The sequence below is a fragment of the Scyliorhinus canicula genome, chromosome 4 (assembly GCF_902713615.1).
Source record: "Scyliorhinus canicula chromosome 4, sScyCan1.1, whole genome shotgun sequence".
NCBI classification, from domain to species: Eukaryota; Metazoa; Chordata; class Chondrichthyes; order Carcharhiniformes; family Scyliorhinidae; genus Scyliorhinus; species Scyliorhinus canicula.
In genome coordinates, this window is record NC_052149.1 from 96,382,231 (window position 1) to 96,400,829 (window position 18,599).

General features: G+C 44.2%; 1 protein-coding gene across 1 annotated transcript in view; it reads left to right on the forward strand.

Moving 5' to 3' along the window:
* Nucleotides 1–206: 206 nt before the first annotated feature.
* The window catches only part of aspm (assembly factor for spindle microtubules), a 128,827-nt gene continuing 110,434 nt past the window's right edge, over nt 207–18,599 (forward strand). Inside the window, 4 exon segments of the mRNA XM_038794876.1 lie at nt 207–714; nt 6,390–6,530; nt 12,784–14,065; nt 15,165–15,266. Coding sequence (XP_038650804.1) covers nt 457–714; nt 6,390–6,530; nt 12,784–14,065; nt 15,165–15,266 — 1,783 coding nt within the window. The 5' untranslated portion in view covers nt 207–456.

Here is an 18,599-nt window from a genome sequence, read left to right on the forward strand (position 1 = left end):
CAAGCTCCGCAACCCAGGCTTACCCCCGCCCCCCATGCTGAGCCCCGCTCCCCAGACTCAGGTCCGTCCCCAGACTCAGCCCCGCCCTCAGACTAAGCCCCGCTCCCAATACGTCACCACCAACCGCCAGCCGCAGTTCCAGGTTGGGAGATGTGGGAGGTTTTGCGCGCGATTGGGCGAGGTGTTTTGAGCAGCCGGTCCCTGATTGGGCGGGTGGCGTTTGAAAGTTGGCCCACGAGCGGCTCTCGCCCATTGGCTGCGATCTCAGAGGGCTCCGATTGGTGAGCGAAATGCCGGTGGCTGGTTGGCTGGAGCTGGCAGTTTGAATGGAGGGCGGGCGGTGATCGTTGTGTTTTCTCGCTGGGGAGAGAGGCGTGTGTGTTAACGGCCGCGCGCGGAACAGCGGCCAAGCGACCGAACTCTGCACCAGGCAGGTACCTCATAAACAGGGTCAAGATGGAGGTGGGCTCAGCCCCGAGGCCGCAGCTTGGCATCGCGGCTGCTGGAGGAGGAGGCGGCGAGAATGTCCCCGTCCTCCTCCTCACTCACTTCGCCCGCACCCCCTTCGTCTGCTTCAACACTGTGCGGACCGGCTGCTCGAAAAGCAAGGCCTTGGCCATCGAAAACCCCGAGAGTGTCCCGGTCCTGGTGGTGATCGACAAGTTTCCCAGCTCCAAGGGGTTTGCAGTCAGCGAACGGGAATTTCTGGTCGAGGTAAGACCAAACTGTCGTGCTGTCCAAAATTCTCTCTGCCCCCCCCCCCCCCCCCTTCATTCCCCGATTTTAAATTGTAAATGTCGCTGAGTTAAACAGTTAGAGTGTGCTGGTAACACTTGGGTGGCACAGCGCAAGGGATCCGGATTCAATTCCGACCTCGGATGACTGGAGTTTGCACATCCACCCAGTGTCTCTGTGGGTTCCCTTCCAAAGTCCAAAGATGTGCAGGTTTGGTGGTGCTATGTGATTACGGTGGGGGAGTGTGTCTAGATAGGGTGCTCTTTCAGAGGTCGGTGCAGACTCGATGGACCAAATAGCCTCCTGCACTGTAGGGCTTCGATGGTTCTATGTGCAGTGCATCTGGGACACTTGCTCCACTGCAGTCTTAGAAAATTGCCCACTTGAGTAATATCACCAAGTAATGGTAAAATATCTTTTGCGTGTTTGGTGGAGCATGGAAAATCAAACTGGAGCAACAAATTGCAGATTAGCTCAAACCTTGACTACTGTAGCAGTAATAATATTTTCAATTTTCTTTTTAAACGAATGCAAAGTCTCTAAGCTAAGTAGTTTCTTCTGGTCCTACTGTGTAGAGTGTGGATACGCCTCCGCTGAGTCTGAGGATTGAACGTTCTTCTATTATGAGGTGCATAGCTCTCTCCCACAGTCACAAAGGTGGCTGACACTTAATAATGTCCCATTTGTGGAGTTTGCCAAGCAGGGGCCGTGGTCGGTCCTGAACCTGTTCAGGCTGATACACTCTTTGGAAGGTTAAAATTAGACAGTGGTGGTGTTGGGTTTACACCAGTACTTGTTTGTCATGTCCAATGATTCCCATTCATTTGTCCAAGTGGAATTTGCATTGAAGCCCTGTGTGGGAGGTTTTTTTCCAGATTGGCCTTCTGGATGGGAGTTGTACCTTGGGTGGGTTGAATAAATCAGTGGAGTGGCAGGTGGGGGTATTGAAAACTTTTCCTATCATTTTATGGATTATTGCAAGATATTCTTGGCAGATGTGTGCGTATGTGTAGCAGCAGAAGCACCCCACGTTGAGCCTGCTAGTTTGCTAATCAAGTTGTTTCAGGACTTGCAATTGGCTGCGGATATTGTCACAGAATCACAAGAGCTGTTTTATTTGAAAGCCATGTGCGCTTGCATCTCAGTTTAAAAAAATTAAAGTATCCAATTTTTTGTTCCAATTAAGAGGCAATTTAGTGTAGCCAATTCATCTACCCTGGTTTTGGGAGTGAGACCTGCGCAGACACTGGGAGAATGTGCAAACTCCACTTGGACAGTGTCCTGGGGCCGGGATCAAACCCAGGTCCTCAGCACCGTGAGGCAACAGTACTAATCACTGCCCCACCGTGCTGCCCGCTTACATATCATTTTAAGGGTGTTTTGATGTTCATATCATTCACTCAACTTTTCCCTTATTTGTCTTTGGTTGTAATCGCGTATTATTTTTAGTTTGATAGATTGGAGCTTTGTTTTAGAACATAGAACAGTACAGCACAGAACAGGCCCTTCGGCTCTCGATGTTGTGCCGAGCAATGATCACCCTACCCACATATCCACCCTATACCCGTAACCCAACAACCCCCCCCCCCCCCCCCCCATTACCTTACTTTTTAGGACACTACGGGCAATTTAGCATGGCCAATCCACCTAACCCTAATTTTATTGCAGACTTGCGCACATTTCTGATACTAACATCTTTGACTTAAATCAAATTTCTTATCTGGAATATTTATAATTATTCCATTATGAAATGATTTTTATATACTGAGAAAAATCTTCTAAAGCTGTTAATTTCTTGAACAAAAGCTGGTGTCATTGACCTCTTCCAACCAACACCTTCATGGTTTGCATTTTAATGGCGCACTTTGCGGCTGGAACAATTTGTAGAACGGCTGGTCTTCCCAGTGGTGGGGAGGGGACAGGAGTTCGAGGTGCCATTGGAGTGTATCAGTTCCATGCAATTGGGGAAGGCACCATGGCTAGAAGCAGTTTGCAACGTCACTGACGCCGCATTTCCTGGTGTTGTACAATGACCCTCTCTCATCGGGGGAATTGCCGACCACACTGATGAAGCGTCAATCTCCCTGATCCTGAAGAAGGACAAGGATCCGGTTGAGTGTAGGTCTTGTAGGCTTATTTTTTTACTGGACATTTACTGGACAACAATGTAAATGTGTTAGTTAAAGTCTTGGTGAAGCGACTGGAGGATAATTTGCCAGAAGTGGTCTCGGAGGATCAGACTGGCTTACTAAGTGGTGACAGTTGTTGGCCAATATCAGGCGTCTCTTAAATGTGGTCATGTCCCTTTCTGGAGTGAAAGTGACTGAAGTAATATCTCCTTGGATGCATAGAAGGCTTTTGAACAGGTGGAGTGGGGTACCTCTTTGAGGTTCTGGGAGGATTTGGGTTTGGGCCAACTTTTATCTCCCGGGTGAGACTGTTATATACTGCTCCCATGGCAAGTGTCAGGTCTAAAATAGTGAGCTCAGGATATTTTAGGCTGCATAGGGGCACAAGACAAGGATGTCATTGTCCCCATTGTTGTTTGCGCTCACAATTGACTCTTGGCCACTTAAGCCATCGAAAGAATGGAGGGATTGAGAGAAGGGGTAAGGAGCATAGGGTGTCTCTTTATGTGGATGACCTGTTGTACATCTGGACCTTCTATCATGTATGGGGAAGATAATGGGGCTGTTAAGGAAATTTGGATCCTTCTCTGGGTACAAACCTAACGTGAGCAAGAGCAAAATATTTCCGAGTAGGATAGCAGAATCAGCCTGTTAAATCGTTGCTGCACTTCCCCATAGCAAGAACATTCTTCCTCCGATAAGGACACCAAAACTGCATACAGTACTGCGGGTGTGGCTTCACCAATGCCCTATACAATTGCAGTAAAACATCCCTATTCCTACACTCAAATCCTCTTGCTATGAAGGCCAACATACCATTTGCTTTACAATATTAGGAAAAACTAAAACCTGAGGGCACAGCCTCAGGCTGAAGCGACTATCCTCTAAACCTGAGATGAGGAGGAATTTTTTCAACCAGATAGAGGTGAATCTGTGGAACACTTTCCTGAAAAAGGCTGTGGAGGCCAGATCACTGAGTGTCAAACTCTTACTGGGAGGGCTCCTCTCCCTCCTCATCAGCTTGTCCAACATATCGGTGAAGTATTCTGTAGGCCTCAGGCGTTCCACCCCTTCGGGCATGCCCATGATCCTCTGGTTATGTCGTGACGATCTGTTCTCCAGGTCTTCCACCGTGGCTCTCAGCCCTCTGCAGCTCCTCACCCGAGGTATGGTCACTATGCCGAGACAAGGCCTCCTCCATCCCTTTCATTTCCTGCCCCTCCCGCCCAAGTGAGGCTATCATCACCATCTGATGCTTCGGGAACAGCCATTCGAACTCCTCTGCCATCACCGTTGTCATCTTCAGCATGATGGGCGTGGCCCCACCCGAAAGGCTCTCTCCCGCCATCTTTCCTCCTGCATCCCTCACCAAGGTAGGCGGTAGATCTTCGCTCATTGCCTTCTTCCTTGATTTTACTTGCCAGTTTTTGATATTCTATAAATGCCCCAAACCTTCCCACAACTTCTCACGAATGAATCTTCACCAGAAACTGGACGAAAAACCATCAAAGACAGCTCTGACAGGAGTCACCAAACATGCGACCTCCAACTACGTGCCTCAATTGAAAGTCCCCAGTGTCATTTTGTTTAACATTAGATTGATGTTACTTCCCCCACCAGCAAAATAGTCTCAGATATTTAAATTCTTGTCATCATTTTAAAAAGTCACTATTATAATGTAGTGAACGTCGGTGACCGGAAAATAATTAAATATGCCATGGTGGTATTTGACAGAATTAACCTCGTTAGTGGGAATACACAATGTCCAGGTTCAGCAGGACGATCCACTCAAGATCCTTTGTCATTTGGGACAAATTTGTTTGACTAGCAACCAGCCCATCACAGAGTCTGATGACCTGTTTGTTCATCAATGGAAGGTTAGATACATATAAGTGGCATTGCTCTGTTCTTTTGTATAAATGGGAGTGGGTAATCAGCCAAGATAACGAGAATAGATTCAAGTCTGGCCACCTCAAGGGAGAACCTTAGAGATACTGAGCCAAAGAGAGACAGAAAATGCTGATTTGAAACTGTGCAAGGAAGTCATGAAAGTTGCCACCGGGACAAAGGATTCTGAACCAATGTCCCTAACAAAAGAAAAATTGCTTTGTAAATGCAGCATAGTGCTTAGTAAGTTGTTTCACAGCTCCAGGGTCTCAGGTTCGATTCCCGGCTTGGGTCGCTGTCTGTGTGGAGTTTGCACCTTCTCCCCGTGTTTGCGTGGGTTTCCACCGGCGCTCCGGTTTCCTCCCACAGTCCAAAGATGTGCAGGTCAGGTGGATTGGCTATGCTAATTTGTCCTTGGTGTCCAAAAACTGTTAGGTGGGGTTATGGGGATAGAGTGGAGGTTTGGGCTTGGGTAGGGTGCTCTTTCCAAGGTCTGTTGCAGACTCGATGGGCTGAATGGCCACCTTCTGCACTGTAAATTCTATGATTCTATGCTTTCCTTTGTCTGTCTGTTACAGTTCAACAAGAGCTCCATTTTCATGTTGTGTGGTTGAATCGGATCTTGTGTGTTTAAGTTTAAGAAACTGCATGTAATCTGTTAAGAGTTAGCCAAAGTAAAAGTTTAAATATTGTTTTCTTTTGTTTTAATTAAGTTTGTTTATAAAATAACCAAACTATTTCTTATAATATCACTCCTGGAGGGATTTGATCTTTCTGCACCGCATTAAAATGTAAAAACGTTATAAGCGTCTCGTTCAGCATCTTGGCAATTATTGAGAGCTGACCAGGTTTCTGTAACAATGGCTTGAACAGGACCATATGGCACTTCAGCAAGGTGGTTGTGTTCTGTCATTTTTTCTTAAGTGTGGTAAGGAAAAGTGCTGATGATTTGCTGTGTTGGCTGCATCCTGATACAGAATATGTATTTTGAATTCTTGAACAAATCCTAAAGTTTCAGTTCATATTTTGGCCCATAATTTACATTCCTTGAGGTGTTGTACCCAGGGGGCATTCCAAAGATGTGCTGGGGAACCATTCCAGTGCCACCTCACCTTGTACTTGGAACCATCCGATACTCCAATTTCAATTGCAGTCTTTGGATGGTTCCAACGGTCTTATGGGAAAAGTTAGAAGAATTAAAAGCATTTGTAACTCCTGGTTGACTATGTTACTGGTCCTTCTCGTCATCTTCCTCCCCTCCTGACCACCTGATTCACCCGCACCCAACCCAATGTCCCCACCATCCTGCTCACTTACCGTGAGCCTACCTCCTCCCAAGCTTCTTAGATGGCCAGACCTTTAAATCTACCTGCTTTATAGCAAATAGTGCCGTAAAAAGAGGAGTGGCAAGGCCTTGAGAACCCACTGCACTGCAGATTGCTCACTCAGCTTGAGTTGATAGATTGGGTGAGAAAGAAGTGGCTGGACTATTGTGTAAATTAATCGGAGCGGAGTGGCAATCCTATTGTGATGGAAGTTATGACGTCTCATTTATAACTGCTATTTTTAACTGTGTGAGAATAACTAAAACCTTTTGCTGTAATTCTAGTCATTTAAAGTATGTGCTTCATCCCACAGCCAGCAGAAAAGTATTACCTTTCCATAACCTGGAAACCAGTAGATGCTGGAAGGGTCCGAGAAACAGTGACATTTAATGTTGGCTGTGTGAAAGTTCTCTGTATTCTTCTGGGCCAGGCAGAGGATCCACCAAAAAAGAAAGTGAGAATTGGTTTCTTTTTCACAGTTAACATTGTATATGATATATTATTGAAACATTACATTGTCTGTTTGGCATTTTATTCATCATCCTTATTTTCTCCCGAACTTTAGTATCTCACTGTTCTCTGTATTAAATCACATTTTTTCCTCTCTCACCATTTCATTAAATTGTGTTGCGACCCCTTTGGAACCATAAACCAAATTTATCAAATGAGCTGCAAACGAAAAGAATTGCCTTTTTGTGAATTTTTCTTCAACATGACTTAGAATCTCGATAAATTTAAAATAAATTAAGTGGTAAATCATGGTTGGTACAAACTATAAATTACACATGGACTAGCAGGCACAGTAGCAGATCCACCTGTATGGCACCAATTTCAGTCTCTGTTCTTTCTTGGGCAGAATTGCAGTCTCTTTTCCTCCAAGGACTTAGCGGATTCTCCACAGACAGCAGCATCTATATAAACAGGGGTCCACCCAGGCATAATCTGTGCAATGCTGCACTTCTTTCTGGAACCTTCTTTTACTGTTTGCTGCTGTTGGTCATAGTGGCATGGATCTATCAGAACTGCCTTTACCGTTACATGATCTGGTCAATTCTTGGTATACAATACTCATGCTTCACAACTGGCTCTGGCTGTTGCTGTTTGCCGAACTGTCCACTGTTGTTTAAGTGATATTCTTCAAAGTTGTATTCCCTGACCCAAAATCCAAATCATTTATCACAACAGAAATGCTGTAAATAGGCAGAATCTGACAACAATGGTCATCGGCCCGAAACATTAACGCCGCTTCGCTCTCCATAAATGTCGCCTGATTGCAGCATGCTACAGCGCAGAGGGACATGTTTATCCTGTGCCTGAATCACACAAAGTTGGTTTGCAGGTGCAGCAGGTGTTTAAAGCGGCAAATGGAATTTGGCCCTTCATTGCGAGAGATGCAGTTTAAGAGCAGGGAGGTTTGGTTGCAGCTGTATAGGGTGTTTTTGAGGCCACACCTGGAGTGCTGTGAACGGTTTTGGTCTCCTTGAGAAAGGATGTATTGGCACTGGAGGGGGTGCAGAGGAGATTCTCTAGGTTGATTTCGGAGTTGAGAGGATTGGCCTATGAGGAAAGACTGAGTAGACTGGGACTATACTTAATGGAATTTGGGACAATGAGGGGGATCTTGTAGAAACACAAAAATTATGAAGGGAATAGTTAAGATACAAGCAAGGAGTTTGATTCCACTGGCGGGTGACACTAGAGTTAGGTGTCACAGCCTCAAAATAAGGGGGAGCAGAGTTAGGACCGAGTTGAGGAGGAACTTCTACACCCAAAGGGTTGTAAATTGTGGAATTCCCTGCCCAGTGAAACAGTTGACGCTACCTCGTTGAATGTTTTTAAGGCAAAGATAGATAGATTTTTGAACAGTAAAACAATTGAGTGTTGTGGTGAAGGGGTGGGTACGTGAAGCTGAGTCCACAAAAATATCAGCCATGATATGACACAAGGGGCCCGATGGCCTGCTCTTAGTTCTTATAATAGTTAATGGGAACCAGAACAGCAGGTCAGCAAGACTACAGAGGGATAAGCTAAAGTAACAAATGAAAATGTAAGGTGACTGGGGGAGTGAAAGTTGGGGATGCGGCTAAGTGTTATCAGAGATTAATGGAGGAGGTCAGAATGTGTGAAAAGTGTAGTGCTCAAAAATCCTGCAAGGGAAAGACAAATCAGTAGGACATATTTAAAAAGCTTATACCTAAATGCAAGCAGTATTCTGAATAAGGTCATGAGCTGACGGCACAAATAGAGATGAACGGGTATGATTTGGTGGGGTCACGGAAATATGGGTGCAGGTGGACCGGGACTGGGAGTTAAATGTCATGGGATACTGTAGAAGCCAGGTTCCTAAGATCCTTCAGGTACTCAGTATTCCGAAAGAATAGACAGGATGGAACAGGAGGTGGAGTTGCTTTATTGGTTAAAGATGGCACCAAGGCTGCAAGAAATGGTATAGGCGCTAAGGGCCAAGATATTGAATAAATATGGGTGGAAATTAAAAAAATAAGGGAAAAAGACCCTTGGTAGGAATAATTTACAGGCCCCCGAACAATACTTCCAAAGTGGGGCATAGTATAACCCAAGAAATAATTGGGGCTTGTAAGAATGGCACAATGGTAATAATGGGTGATCTTGACATTCATATCGACTGGATTAATCAAATAATTGAGGGTAGGACAGTTGAGGAACAATGGCGGATGTTCAGGGAGATATTAAACACCTCTCAATTAAAGTATGTTCTGGAGTGCAAGAGGAATTGCAAAAGGAAGAAAAATGTTCCATGGCTAAACAAGGAAAGTGAGGAGGGCATAAAGGCAAAAACTTGGGCATACTGTACTCCAAAAGCTAGTGGAGGATTGGGAGAACTTTAGGGGTCAGCAAAAAACTACTAAAAATAGAATCAAAAAAGCTAAGATGAACTACGAAAGGAAGCTAGCAGAAAACATAAACACCGATGCCAAGACCTTTTCTAAGTGGATAAAGAGGAAGAGAATAGCTAAAGTAAATGTTGGCCTTGGAGGTTGATACTGGGGAGGTATTAATAGGGATCACAGAAGGCTGAGACACTGAACCAATATTTTGCCTGTCTTCACGGCGGCAGTTAATGCAGAGGAACTTCGTACAATAGCCAACACTAGGGAGAAGGTACTGAATAAACTAATGGAACTAAAGGCAGAGAAGTTTCCTGATGGCCTGCTCCCTAGGGTATTAAAGGAGGTGACAGCAGAGATAGTGGATGCATTGGTTAGGATATTTCAAAATGTCCTGGATTGTGGAAAGGTCCCAATGGATTGGCAACGTGCTGAGTGAGGCAAAAAGTAGGAAACTATAGACTGGTTAGCTTGACCTCTGTGGTGGGGAAGTTGGTATGTTTTGTTGATCCTTGTAGACGGCACTTGCACTCAACCCCACCACATGTAACAAATGTTTGTACTTTACTTTCTGATAAACGTCACTAAAAAAGATGGCCATGATTTTTAGCAAATGCAGTACAATAATCTACAGTATCTGCAAAGCAGTCTGAACTTTAATATTAACTGTTCCCTGCTATGTAAAAATAAATTCAAAAGACACTTGGTTTGTTTTGTTGCTTCAATGACCATGGTGAATTAGATTAGTCGATTGTATGCATGATCTAAAAAAAAAAAAAAATTTAATGTCCATTGCGTCTGCTTTCTACTGTCCTGGAAGTCAAATGATTGAGTGATTATGGAGCAAATAACTAATCATGGTAATTTCTATCAATTAGTCCACAACTGACCCAGAAATGATAAGACAAAACAACATTGCAGTGTATTGGGAAGCATACATGTATTGGGCTCAAAGGTCACCTTTTTCTCTAATCTTAGTACACTTGCTTCGTGTTGTGTCTCAATTGATCATGTACAGCATTTGAAAAATAATTTTCTATATCTATTTTGCAATAGTCACTAGATCATTTCGAAAACACAATGGGAAATTGTTTCTTTGAAAAGTATGATAATGTAAAACTATCACTGGGAGAAATAAAACTATCACTAGGGGAAAAAAAAGTATGTAAGTTAATGGGAATGAAGGCTGAGAAGTCTCTTGGACCTGGTGCCTAATCGCCTGCATCCTTTGGTTTTAAAGTTAGTGATTGCAGAGATTCTGGATGGATTGGTTGTAATCTTCCAAATTTCCCGAGATTACAGACAGGAGCAAGTTGTTGGGTAAACTGCAAATCAAATGTCTATTTGAGAAAGCGTGGCCCAGTTGGACTATCGCCCGTCAGTGGAAAGAATCACAATTAAATAATGTTGACCCTGGCTCAATTGTGTAATAGAGAAGAGTTGTTTGAGGATATAATGAACAGGGTAGATAAACGGGTAACCACTAAATGTAGTATCTTTGGATTTCCAAAAGTCATTCCGTTCCACATAATCTTTATTAGTGTTAAGAGTAGGCTAGCATTAACACTGCAATGAAGTTACTGTGAAAACCCCCTAGTCACCATATTCTGGTACTTGTTCGGGTACCCTGAGGGAGAATTCAGAATGCCCAATTCACCTAAGAAGCATGTCCTTCAGGACTTTTGTGGGAGGAAATCAGAACACCCGTAGGAAACCCACTTGGATACTAGGAGAATGTGCAGACTCTGTACAGACAGTGACCCTTGCCGGGAATCAGACCAGGGTCCCTGGTCCTGTGAAGCAACAGTGCTAACCACTGTTATCACGTCACCCTTTTTCAGAGAGACCACAGGATGGCAGGTATAAGAAATGGCGTACATACTAACAGCCGAATTAGAAGGAGACCACTCAGCCCCCCAAGCCCGCTCCACCAATCGACTAGATCATGGCTGATCCGCTAGTAACCTCGACTCCACATTCCTGCCTGCCTTCCGATAAACTTTCACCACGTTGCTCAATCATCTATCTATCTCTGCCTCAAAAATATTCAAAGACCCTGCTTCCACTGCCTGTTGAAGAAGAGAGTTACAGAGGCTCAGGACCCTCAGAGAGAAAAGCATTTTCTTCATCTCTGTCTTAAATGGGTGGCTCCCTTTATTGTAATTGCAGTCACTTCAGGAGGTGGCACTGAGGCACATAGTTAGAAAGGAAAGGAAACATCTACTCTGCTTGTGACCGCACTCTACCGTAGCAAGGACGTGATTGATTTTTAGCAGGTCATTAGGTGCCTGAAATAAATAGCATCCAGGATCTACATTTAGGTAATATGTTGGAATGAATAGAGTTGAGTTAAGTGGATCAGTTTGGCACCCTATAATTATTGGGGGCGATCTACCGGCTACATTGTGCCCGAATGGGTGGGACATCACTGGAAGAGGCCTCCTGCCGGCTTCCCAACAGCCGTTGCGTGAGGTATCGTGATCTGGGTCCTGCCCACAATGGGCAGGGCCCAGTCTCGCATGGCTAAGTGGGTTTATGAATCCACTTAACCGTGTTGATGCCGGATCCAACTGGCTGCCGGTATCTGCTGGCTCCCTGAGGGAAGCCCCAGCCGCGCGTCATTAGTATTGGTCCACACAAACGTGGACCAGGTGGAACATCACATTGGAAGTCCCTGGGTGGTCAGGGCAGGGTGGCACCTTTGCTCTCCCCCTGGCATCTGAGCACCTTGCCACTGCCATCCTGATACTACTAAGGTGCCTGGGTTGCACTGCCAGGCTGGCAGGAGCAGTCCCATGATAGGAGGGATGCGAGGGGGGCAAGATACGTGGCGTGAGGTGGCCGGGGGGAGGTTCAGCAACCCCACAACGGATGGTCCTCACTTGGGGGGCGGGGGGAGGGGGGGAAAGAGGAGGTACTGGTAATGCCCATGTGTGTGAGGGGGGTGACATTGCCAGGGGTTGTGGGTTACCCTCAAGCTCGCTTAGGGATCGGGGAATCCTTTCAAAGTGGTGATCCGATATCTCGGGAGCCGGTCTGGCCAGTGGGTTCAGATGGAAAAAATTCTAAATGTGGGCTCGCCCGGGGAAACTTCCCATGGCCCGACCTCAGTGTGGTTGGATAGCATGGGGAACCCGCTGACAGCCAGGGAGAAACTCCCAGACGAACCTGCCTGAAATATCACTTGGAAACCTTCAGTTAGATTATGTGCAGCAGATATCAGTGCTAGAGTCTCCAGTATTTACAATCTATGAAGAGTGTATTGTAGCCAAATGTAATAATGATACAAAGATAGGTGGGAAAGCAAATTGTGAGGACCAAGTCTGCCAAGAGATATCGATAGGTAAGTTGGTGGGGGGAGAAATAATACTTAATATGGGCAGATGTGAGTTTATCCATTTTGGTAGGAAGAGAGAAATCTTATTTAAATGGCGAGAGATTGCTGAATGGTACAGAGGAATCTGGACGTCCTTGTACATGAATAACAAAAATGTTAGCATGCAGGTACAGCATGTGGATTCTTGGGAGTAAACTTCAGAATTACAGTACTGTAAAATCTTTATTATCTGACGACTGCAGGTTAATTGAAAATTCTATCTCCTAACGGAATACAACAAAGTACTTTAGCATGAACTAATATGCAAGTATTCAGGAAGTAAATAATTATTTTTACTTCTAATCTTCAACAGCACATTAAAACATACAAAATACTCCAGTAATGAGGGTACCAGTTCTGGATAACCTAATTGCTTTTGGTTGTTAAAGTGATAATTTGTGTTCAGAGTATATTGTGTTCAATATTTTGAAGCTGTAGTCTAAATACTTAATTTACTTTCATAGCGAAGCCTGTGGGAATCCATTAAGAGGAAGAAAACATCAGAAGGTTCTGCTCTTTTAAAACCAAAAGGAAGTGCATCAATTGCCAGCAAAACCATCATCATATCACAAAAAGTGGAGCCTCGAAGTCCTCTTCAGTCATGTGAAAATGTCAGTGCAGTTGGCGATAGAGTTCTTCCTCTTTACAACCCTTCAGAGTGTGATGGTCAAAAAATAATGCAATTATCTCCTATTTTATCCCCAAGTCAAAAGAAGCAAGAACTTGAAAACTGTACTCCACTTTTGCTTAACTGTTATACTACTTACTCTGTTCTTGAAAATAATAGATTATCATTGCAAATTGAGGGGAGGCTGGATTGTGACAAAAAGTCTGATGAGCCATTCATAGCTGAGACTTTTCTGGAACCCAAATTGAACTTGGTATGTCAGCCAGTGAAAGAGTTTTCTATCAAAACACCCCAAAATTTTCCTTGTACATCTGCTTCTCATACTCCTCTTAATGTACGTCGGATCTTGAGCCCTGATTCTTTTGTAAATGACAGTTATATCCCTGATATAGACTGTGAACCAGTTGTTCAGTCATCAGTGCTGTCACCTGATCAGTTTCTGAAAGATACATGGCAAACCATGAACCAGCCTTTGTCAAGCTTAAGTCATTTACAAGCTCTTGAAACTGCCTCAGATAAAGATGCTTTGCAGTCTGGAAATTCTTCAAAACTAGAAAAGAACAATGAGCAGTTAGGCATTGTGGTAACAGTTGGATCACCTAGGTCAGCACAGGGTACTCCCACTGTTATCAATGTGGATGAACTGGAGCCAGCAAAGTCAAGGTTAACTTTTCTTGTAAAGTCCAAAACTTCTAATTACCATCAGAATGCAGGGCCATGTAGACTGAAAACACTTCAATCTACTGGTCAAGCCAAGCAGCTTCCTGTCTACACTATCACAGGAGCCAAAAGCAAATCTGTAGGACCCTACGAGCTGGAGAGAAATGTTAAATTGTCAAGGCGGCAAGTTATTGAAGTCCAAGCCAGTTTCAGTTCACAGTCTGTCCCAGCTGCGCACACTGAAGCTGAAAGCAGAAATCCAAGTTTTGTTAACCGCCAACCCTTTCCGAGCAGAAAGAGAAAAAGTTCAGAATTCTTGTCAACTGATGTGCATGAAAAAGATATTTATATTCTCAAAAGAAAGTCTGTACACCTGGAACAATCGTGTAAGAAATCGAGTGTTGGGAAAAATTACGCTTCATGTGGAGGAAGAAAGCAACTCCGGAAAAGAAAATCTGGTATGAATTGATGTGCTTAATTCTGTATCGAGAATAAGGTGGGTTTATAAAGAGTAAAAACCATAGCTAGATATAGTAAATGGATATAAAATGTAAGGCAGTGATTTTTGAAACTAAAGGAGAGACAGATCGGCATATTTGACTTTCATTCAGATGCATTTTTATGAATTGCACCATATCCCATGAGTCTATTACTGATGGGCCTCAAAAACTGAGCCATACTTCAATGCTGGAGGCTCATTGGCCATTAAGAAAGCAATTCAAATTCTTGTGGTCAGAAACTGTTAAAAATATAATTGTGCTGTTTAATAATAGGAATAATGCATCTGCAGTATAAATATATTGAAATTGAACTTCATGGTGCCATCAAAAAGCTCAGAACACTGAAGTTTTCAGAGTGCATGGCATTAGATTCATCAATTCACATTCCTGTGCTTTCCACAAACTCAATCTAACCATGGTAATGATATTACTACTGTTAGAAATTACAAAAGTGTTTCTAATTGCCTTTAAATGCAGTAATGTGAAGTTGGGCAGTTGCCCAACAGTTCTGTTCTGACATGAGTAGGCTATTCTTGGCTCCTCAAGATCTAATCCAAAACAGTATCGTATACATCACCACATAACCAAGCCACCTGTATTATATTCCAGGGTATCTGAAATAGACAGTAGCAATGAGTATATTATCCAATTTAAGATACAAATCTGGAATTCATTCTTGGTGACCTCTTTTGCCAATTTAAGCTGAGAAGGGGTTCTGCACAATTTTGCCTTTTTTTGAAAACTCTTCACGTGCATTGCGGTTGGGGTAATGTTTTCTCCAAAGTGGCATCATTTAGCAAAGTAAAACCTAACTGTCCAACTATTCTTGATGCAAATTGCCACCAGCTAGTAATTCCAAATCAAGGCTGCTTCTGCACATAAACATTGTCATGTATAATCAATTGCTCAACATGTTTGTGTAATGCAAATAGCATTCATCTTTCTGTGTTTGTAGTTTTGGGAACATCTATGGATGGTTACTGGTTGTTTTGAGGAATCATTAATGGAGGTTTTAATAGGTTATGGAATAAATTTATATTTTCGTTGAACTCCACAGTTTCTCATGTTAAGTCCTCCACTACTGCTCAAGTAAAACCTGGAAAGTTTATCCCCGGGGTTGCGCAGTCGCAGTTTGCTTTTAGAAAATTGACTAAGACAGGTAGGTAAAAGCATTTGCTGCATATTTTGTTTATTTATAAAAAGTAAACTGAACAAGTATACAAAGTTTTATTGTTTTCTGAAGATCATCTCTATTCAAATGGTATTTACTTTTTAAAAAAAAAAAATTTTATTGAAAAATTTTGTATTTATGTAACAACGAACCGCAATAAAATACCAACAATAATGATAACAGTCATAAACATTCGCCCATCCTTAATGAACACCAAAACATATTAACAACAACTTAAGTTAACACAATATTAAGTTAAATAACCATAGAAAAAAAAAGAAAAAATATAAACAGTAGAAACAATAAAGAACAAACCCCCCCCCCCCCCCCCCGCCCCCCCCCCGGGTTGCTGCTGCTATTGACCAAGATACCTATCTTTGAGCCAGAAAGTCCAGAAAAGGCTGCCACCGTTTATAGAACCCTTGTACTGATCCTCTCAGGGCAAATTTGACCCCCTCCAATTTTATAAATCCCGCCATGTCACTGATCCAGGTCTCTACACTTGGGGGCCTCGCATCTTTCCACTGCATCAAGATCCTCCGCCGGGCTACTAGGGATGCAAAGGCCAGAACACCGGCCTCTTTCGCCTCCTGCACTCCCGGCTCCGCCGCAACTCCAAAAATCGCGAGTCCCCCAACCTCGTTTGACCCTGGATCCAACCACCCTCGACACTACCCCTGCCACCCCCTTCCAGAATTCTTCCAGTGCCGGGCTCAAATGGTATTTACAGAAGTAACTTTTCAAAGTTTTGAAGATTACATTTGCTGTTTATTTGAAATATTTTTATCTTTTCCAAGTCATTTTGATATCTCAAGATTTAAAAAAAATGTTCATATATGTTTAATTTGGCTTGGCATAGTGCACGTCTACAGAAGTGTAGCCATAACCACTTTTTAAATATTGGCTAAGGCACTATACGGTGAAATTTGAACTTTTCTGAACTGGTGCACTGCAACTAGGCAAAAGGAAATTGGTGAATGGATTGAATTTACCGTGGCAATGCAGCAAAATGGTTGAACCAGATATAATTTCCATGTGCCAGGGAGTTTCTATCCAGTTGGTGCAAGTTGTCTTGCATGCAAAATCAAATGTGTAGATGGCACCCACTTTCACTGGTGCATCAGTAGATTTGGATTATTTAGCTGATCTTCAGGGGCCACTGGACTACGGTTACTAAGTGTTACGCACCACACATGTTCAGTGTTGTGTTGTGTTTACATGTTCTGAATGCTGGTATATTCTGAACAAGGCAGTTAACTCATGGCTGTGCCATTTTTGTTTTAAACTGCTGTTCAATTAGACATTTTGTGACTGCATTTGATTATTCTGATGAGTCGACAGCTTCAGGTTTCTATGTTATATACTTCTCGAGCTACCGTTTGATTTGGGAAACCTGAGCCAGAATTATATAACATCAATCCACTTTAATGCAAACTATTTAATAGAACTCATTGTAACAGAAATTGAAAATGTATTAATGAGAGGGCAGCTCTTTTGTAATCGAGGAAGTAGTATCAATTTATAATTGTGCAATCTTTGTTACATACCCTGTTTGTTGGGTAAAATAAATCGTTACTCTTTGATTTCCCCCTCCCCTTCTCTTCCTAGTCACTGTTCGCCTCGAACAGATCTTGGACAGGCTGATGAGTAGCCCCCACGCTTTGTGGAAGCCCTCGTCCGACCCTTGGGTGGTGTATTTAATCTTCGTTAAGTGGAGAAATTCCAACAGGTCTGTTAGCCAATGTGCAGCTGTGGGTGGTGCTGCTGATCGCCAGCTGAGCAGGATTCTCCGGCATGTGATTAAGGAAGCAAAAGCCAGGACGTCAGCCCTCTTTCCCCATATGTAGTTCTGGATGCCTTGAAGAAGGCTGTTCAGAACCCTACCAGTCTGGGGCAAGCACAGAACATGTGGCCAGGCCTTCCTGCACCATTCACATTTATCCTCTACCTCCGGGGAGAACTTACTCATTTGTGTTCTGGTTAAGTGAGCACTGTGTACCACTTTGAACTGCATGAGGCTTAGCCTTGCGCAAAAGGAGGTTGGGTTGACTCTATTCAGTGCTTCGCTCCAGAGTCCTCAACCCATGTCCTATTTTCGTCTGGCTTCGTCTAGTGGTAGTCTTGCCCTATCCAGTAACCATCCATAGATGTTCCCAAAGTACCCTGCACCCTTACTGTGCGTGTTTATTAGTCCCTCTCATAGTGTGTCTCTCAGGGCCCTGGGGTATCTTGCTGTCTCCTTGCGGCGAAAGTGTTTAATTTGAAGGTGCCCGAGTTCCTGTCCTATCGGTCGTTACAGGCCTTCCGTCAGTTCGTCCAAGGTCGCTAGTCTGCCCCTTATATAAAAGTCCCTGACTGCAAGTATCCCCCTGTAATCTACCCCCACCCCTCCCAGTCCTGTCTCCGTTTATTCAAGATGGCGTTGAGCATGGCTGGTGGGAAGTTGTGGTTGTCGCAGATAGGGACCATGGGGGACATCTCGGTTAAACCAAAATGCTGCCTCATTTGGTTCCATGTCTTCTGTGTGGCTACTGGGCAGGATGTATACTTTGTCGGCGTGGGGGGGGAGGGGGGGGGGGCGGGGAATGGGATGGGGTGGGAGGGGAGTGCTGCCATTGGGCCCTCGTATCCATCCTCTCTCCCTCTCGGCTGTGGCTGCCCAGTGGTGGTATTGTAAATTCGGCAAGGCCAGACCGCCAATAGTGTTCCTCCTTTGCAGTGTCGATTTGGGGATCCTTGAGTTCTTGCCCCCCAACACAAACGCCATGATCATTTGCCTATGTTGTGGAAGAAGGCCTTGGGGACGAAGAGTGGTATGGATCTGAACAGGAAGAGGAACCTCGGCAGTACGTTCATTTTGATCATGCCCTCTCCCTGCCAGGGAGAGTGAGAGTGCATCCCATCTCTGGAGGTCCTTTTTGACTTCCTACGCCAGACTGGTCAGATTCCACTTGTGAATCTGTGTCCAGTCATGGGCTATCTGGATCCCCAGGTAGTGGAATTTGTTTTGGGCTAGTTTGAATGGTAATCCCTCCTGCTCTGTCCCTCCCCCATTTGGGTTCACTGGAAATGCCTTGCACTTGCCAGGTTGGGTTTGTAGCCTAAGAAAGCTCCTAACTTTCCAGGAGCTGCATGATTGCTTTCAGGCTGTTCTGTGGAGCAGGTCATTTCCATAGAGCGATACACTGTGCTCTCTGCCTCCGCTTTGGATGCCCTTCCAGCTTTCTGCGTTTTGCAGAGGGATCGCCAGAGGTTCAATTGCCAGGGCGAACAGGAGCAGGGCACCTCTGCCTTGTGCCTCTGAAGGTGGAAATATTCAGA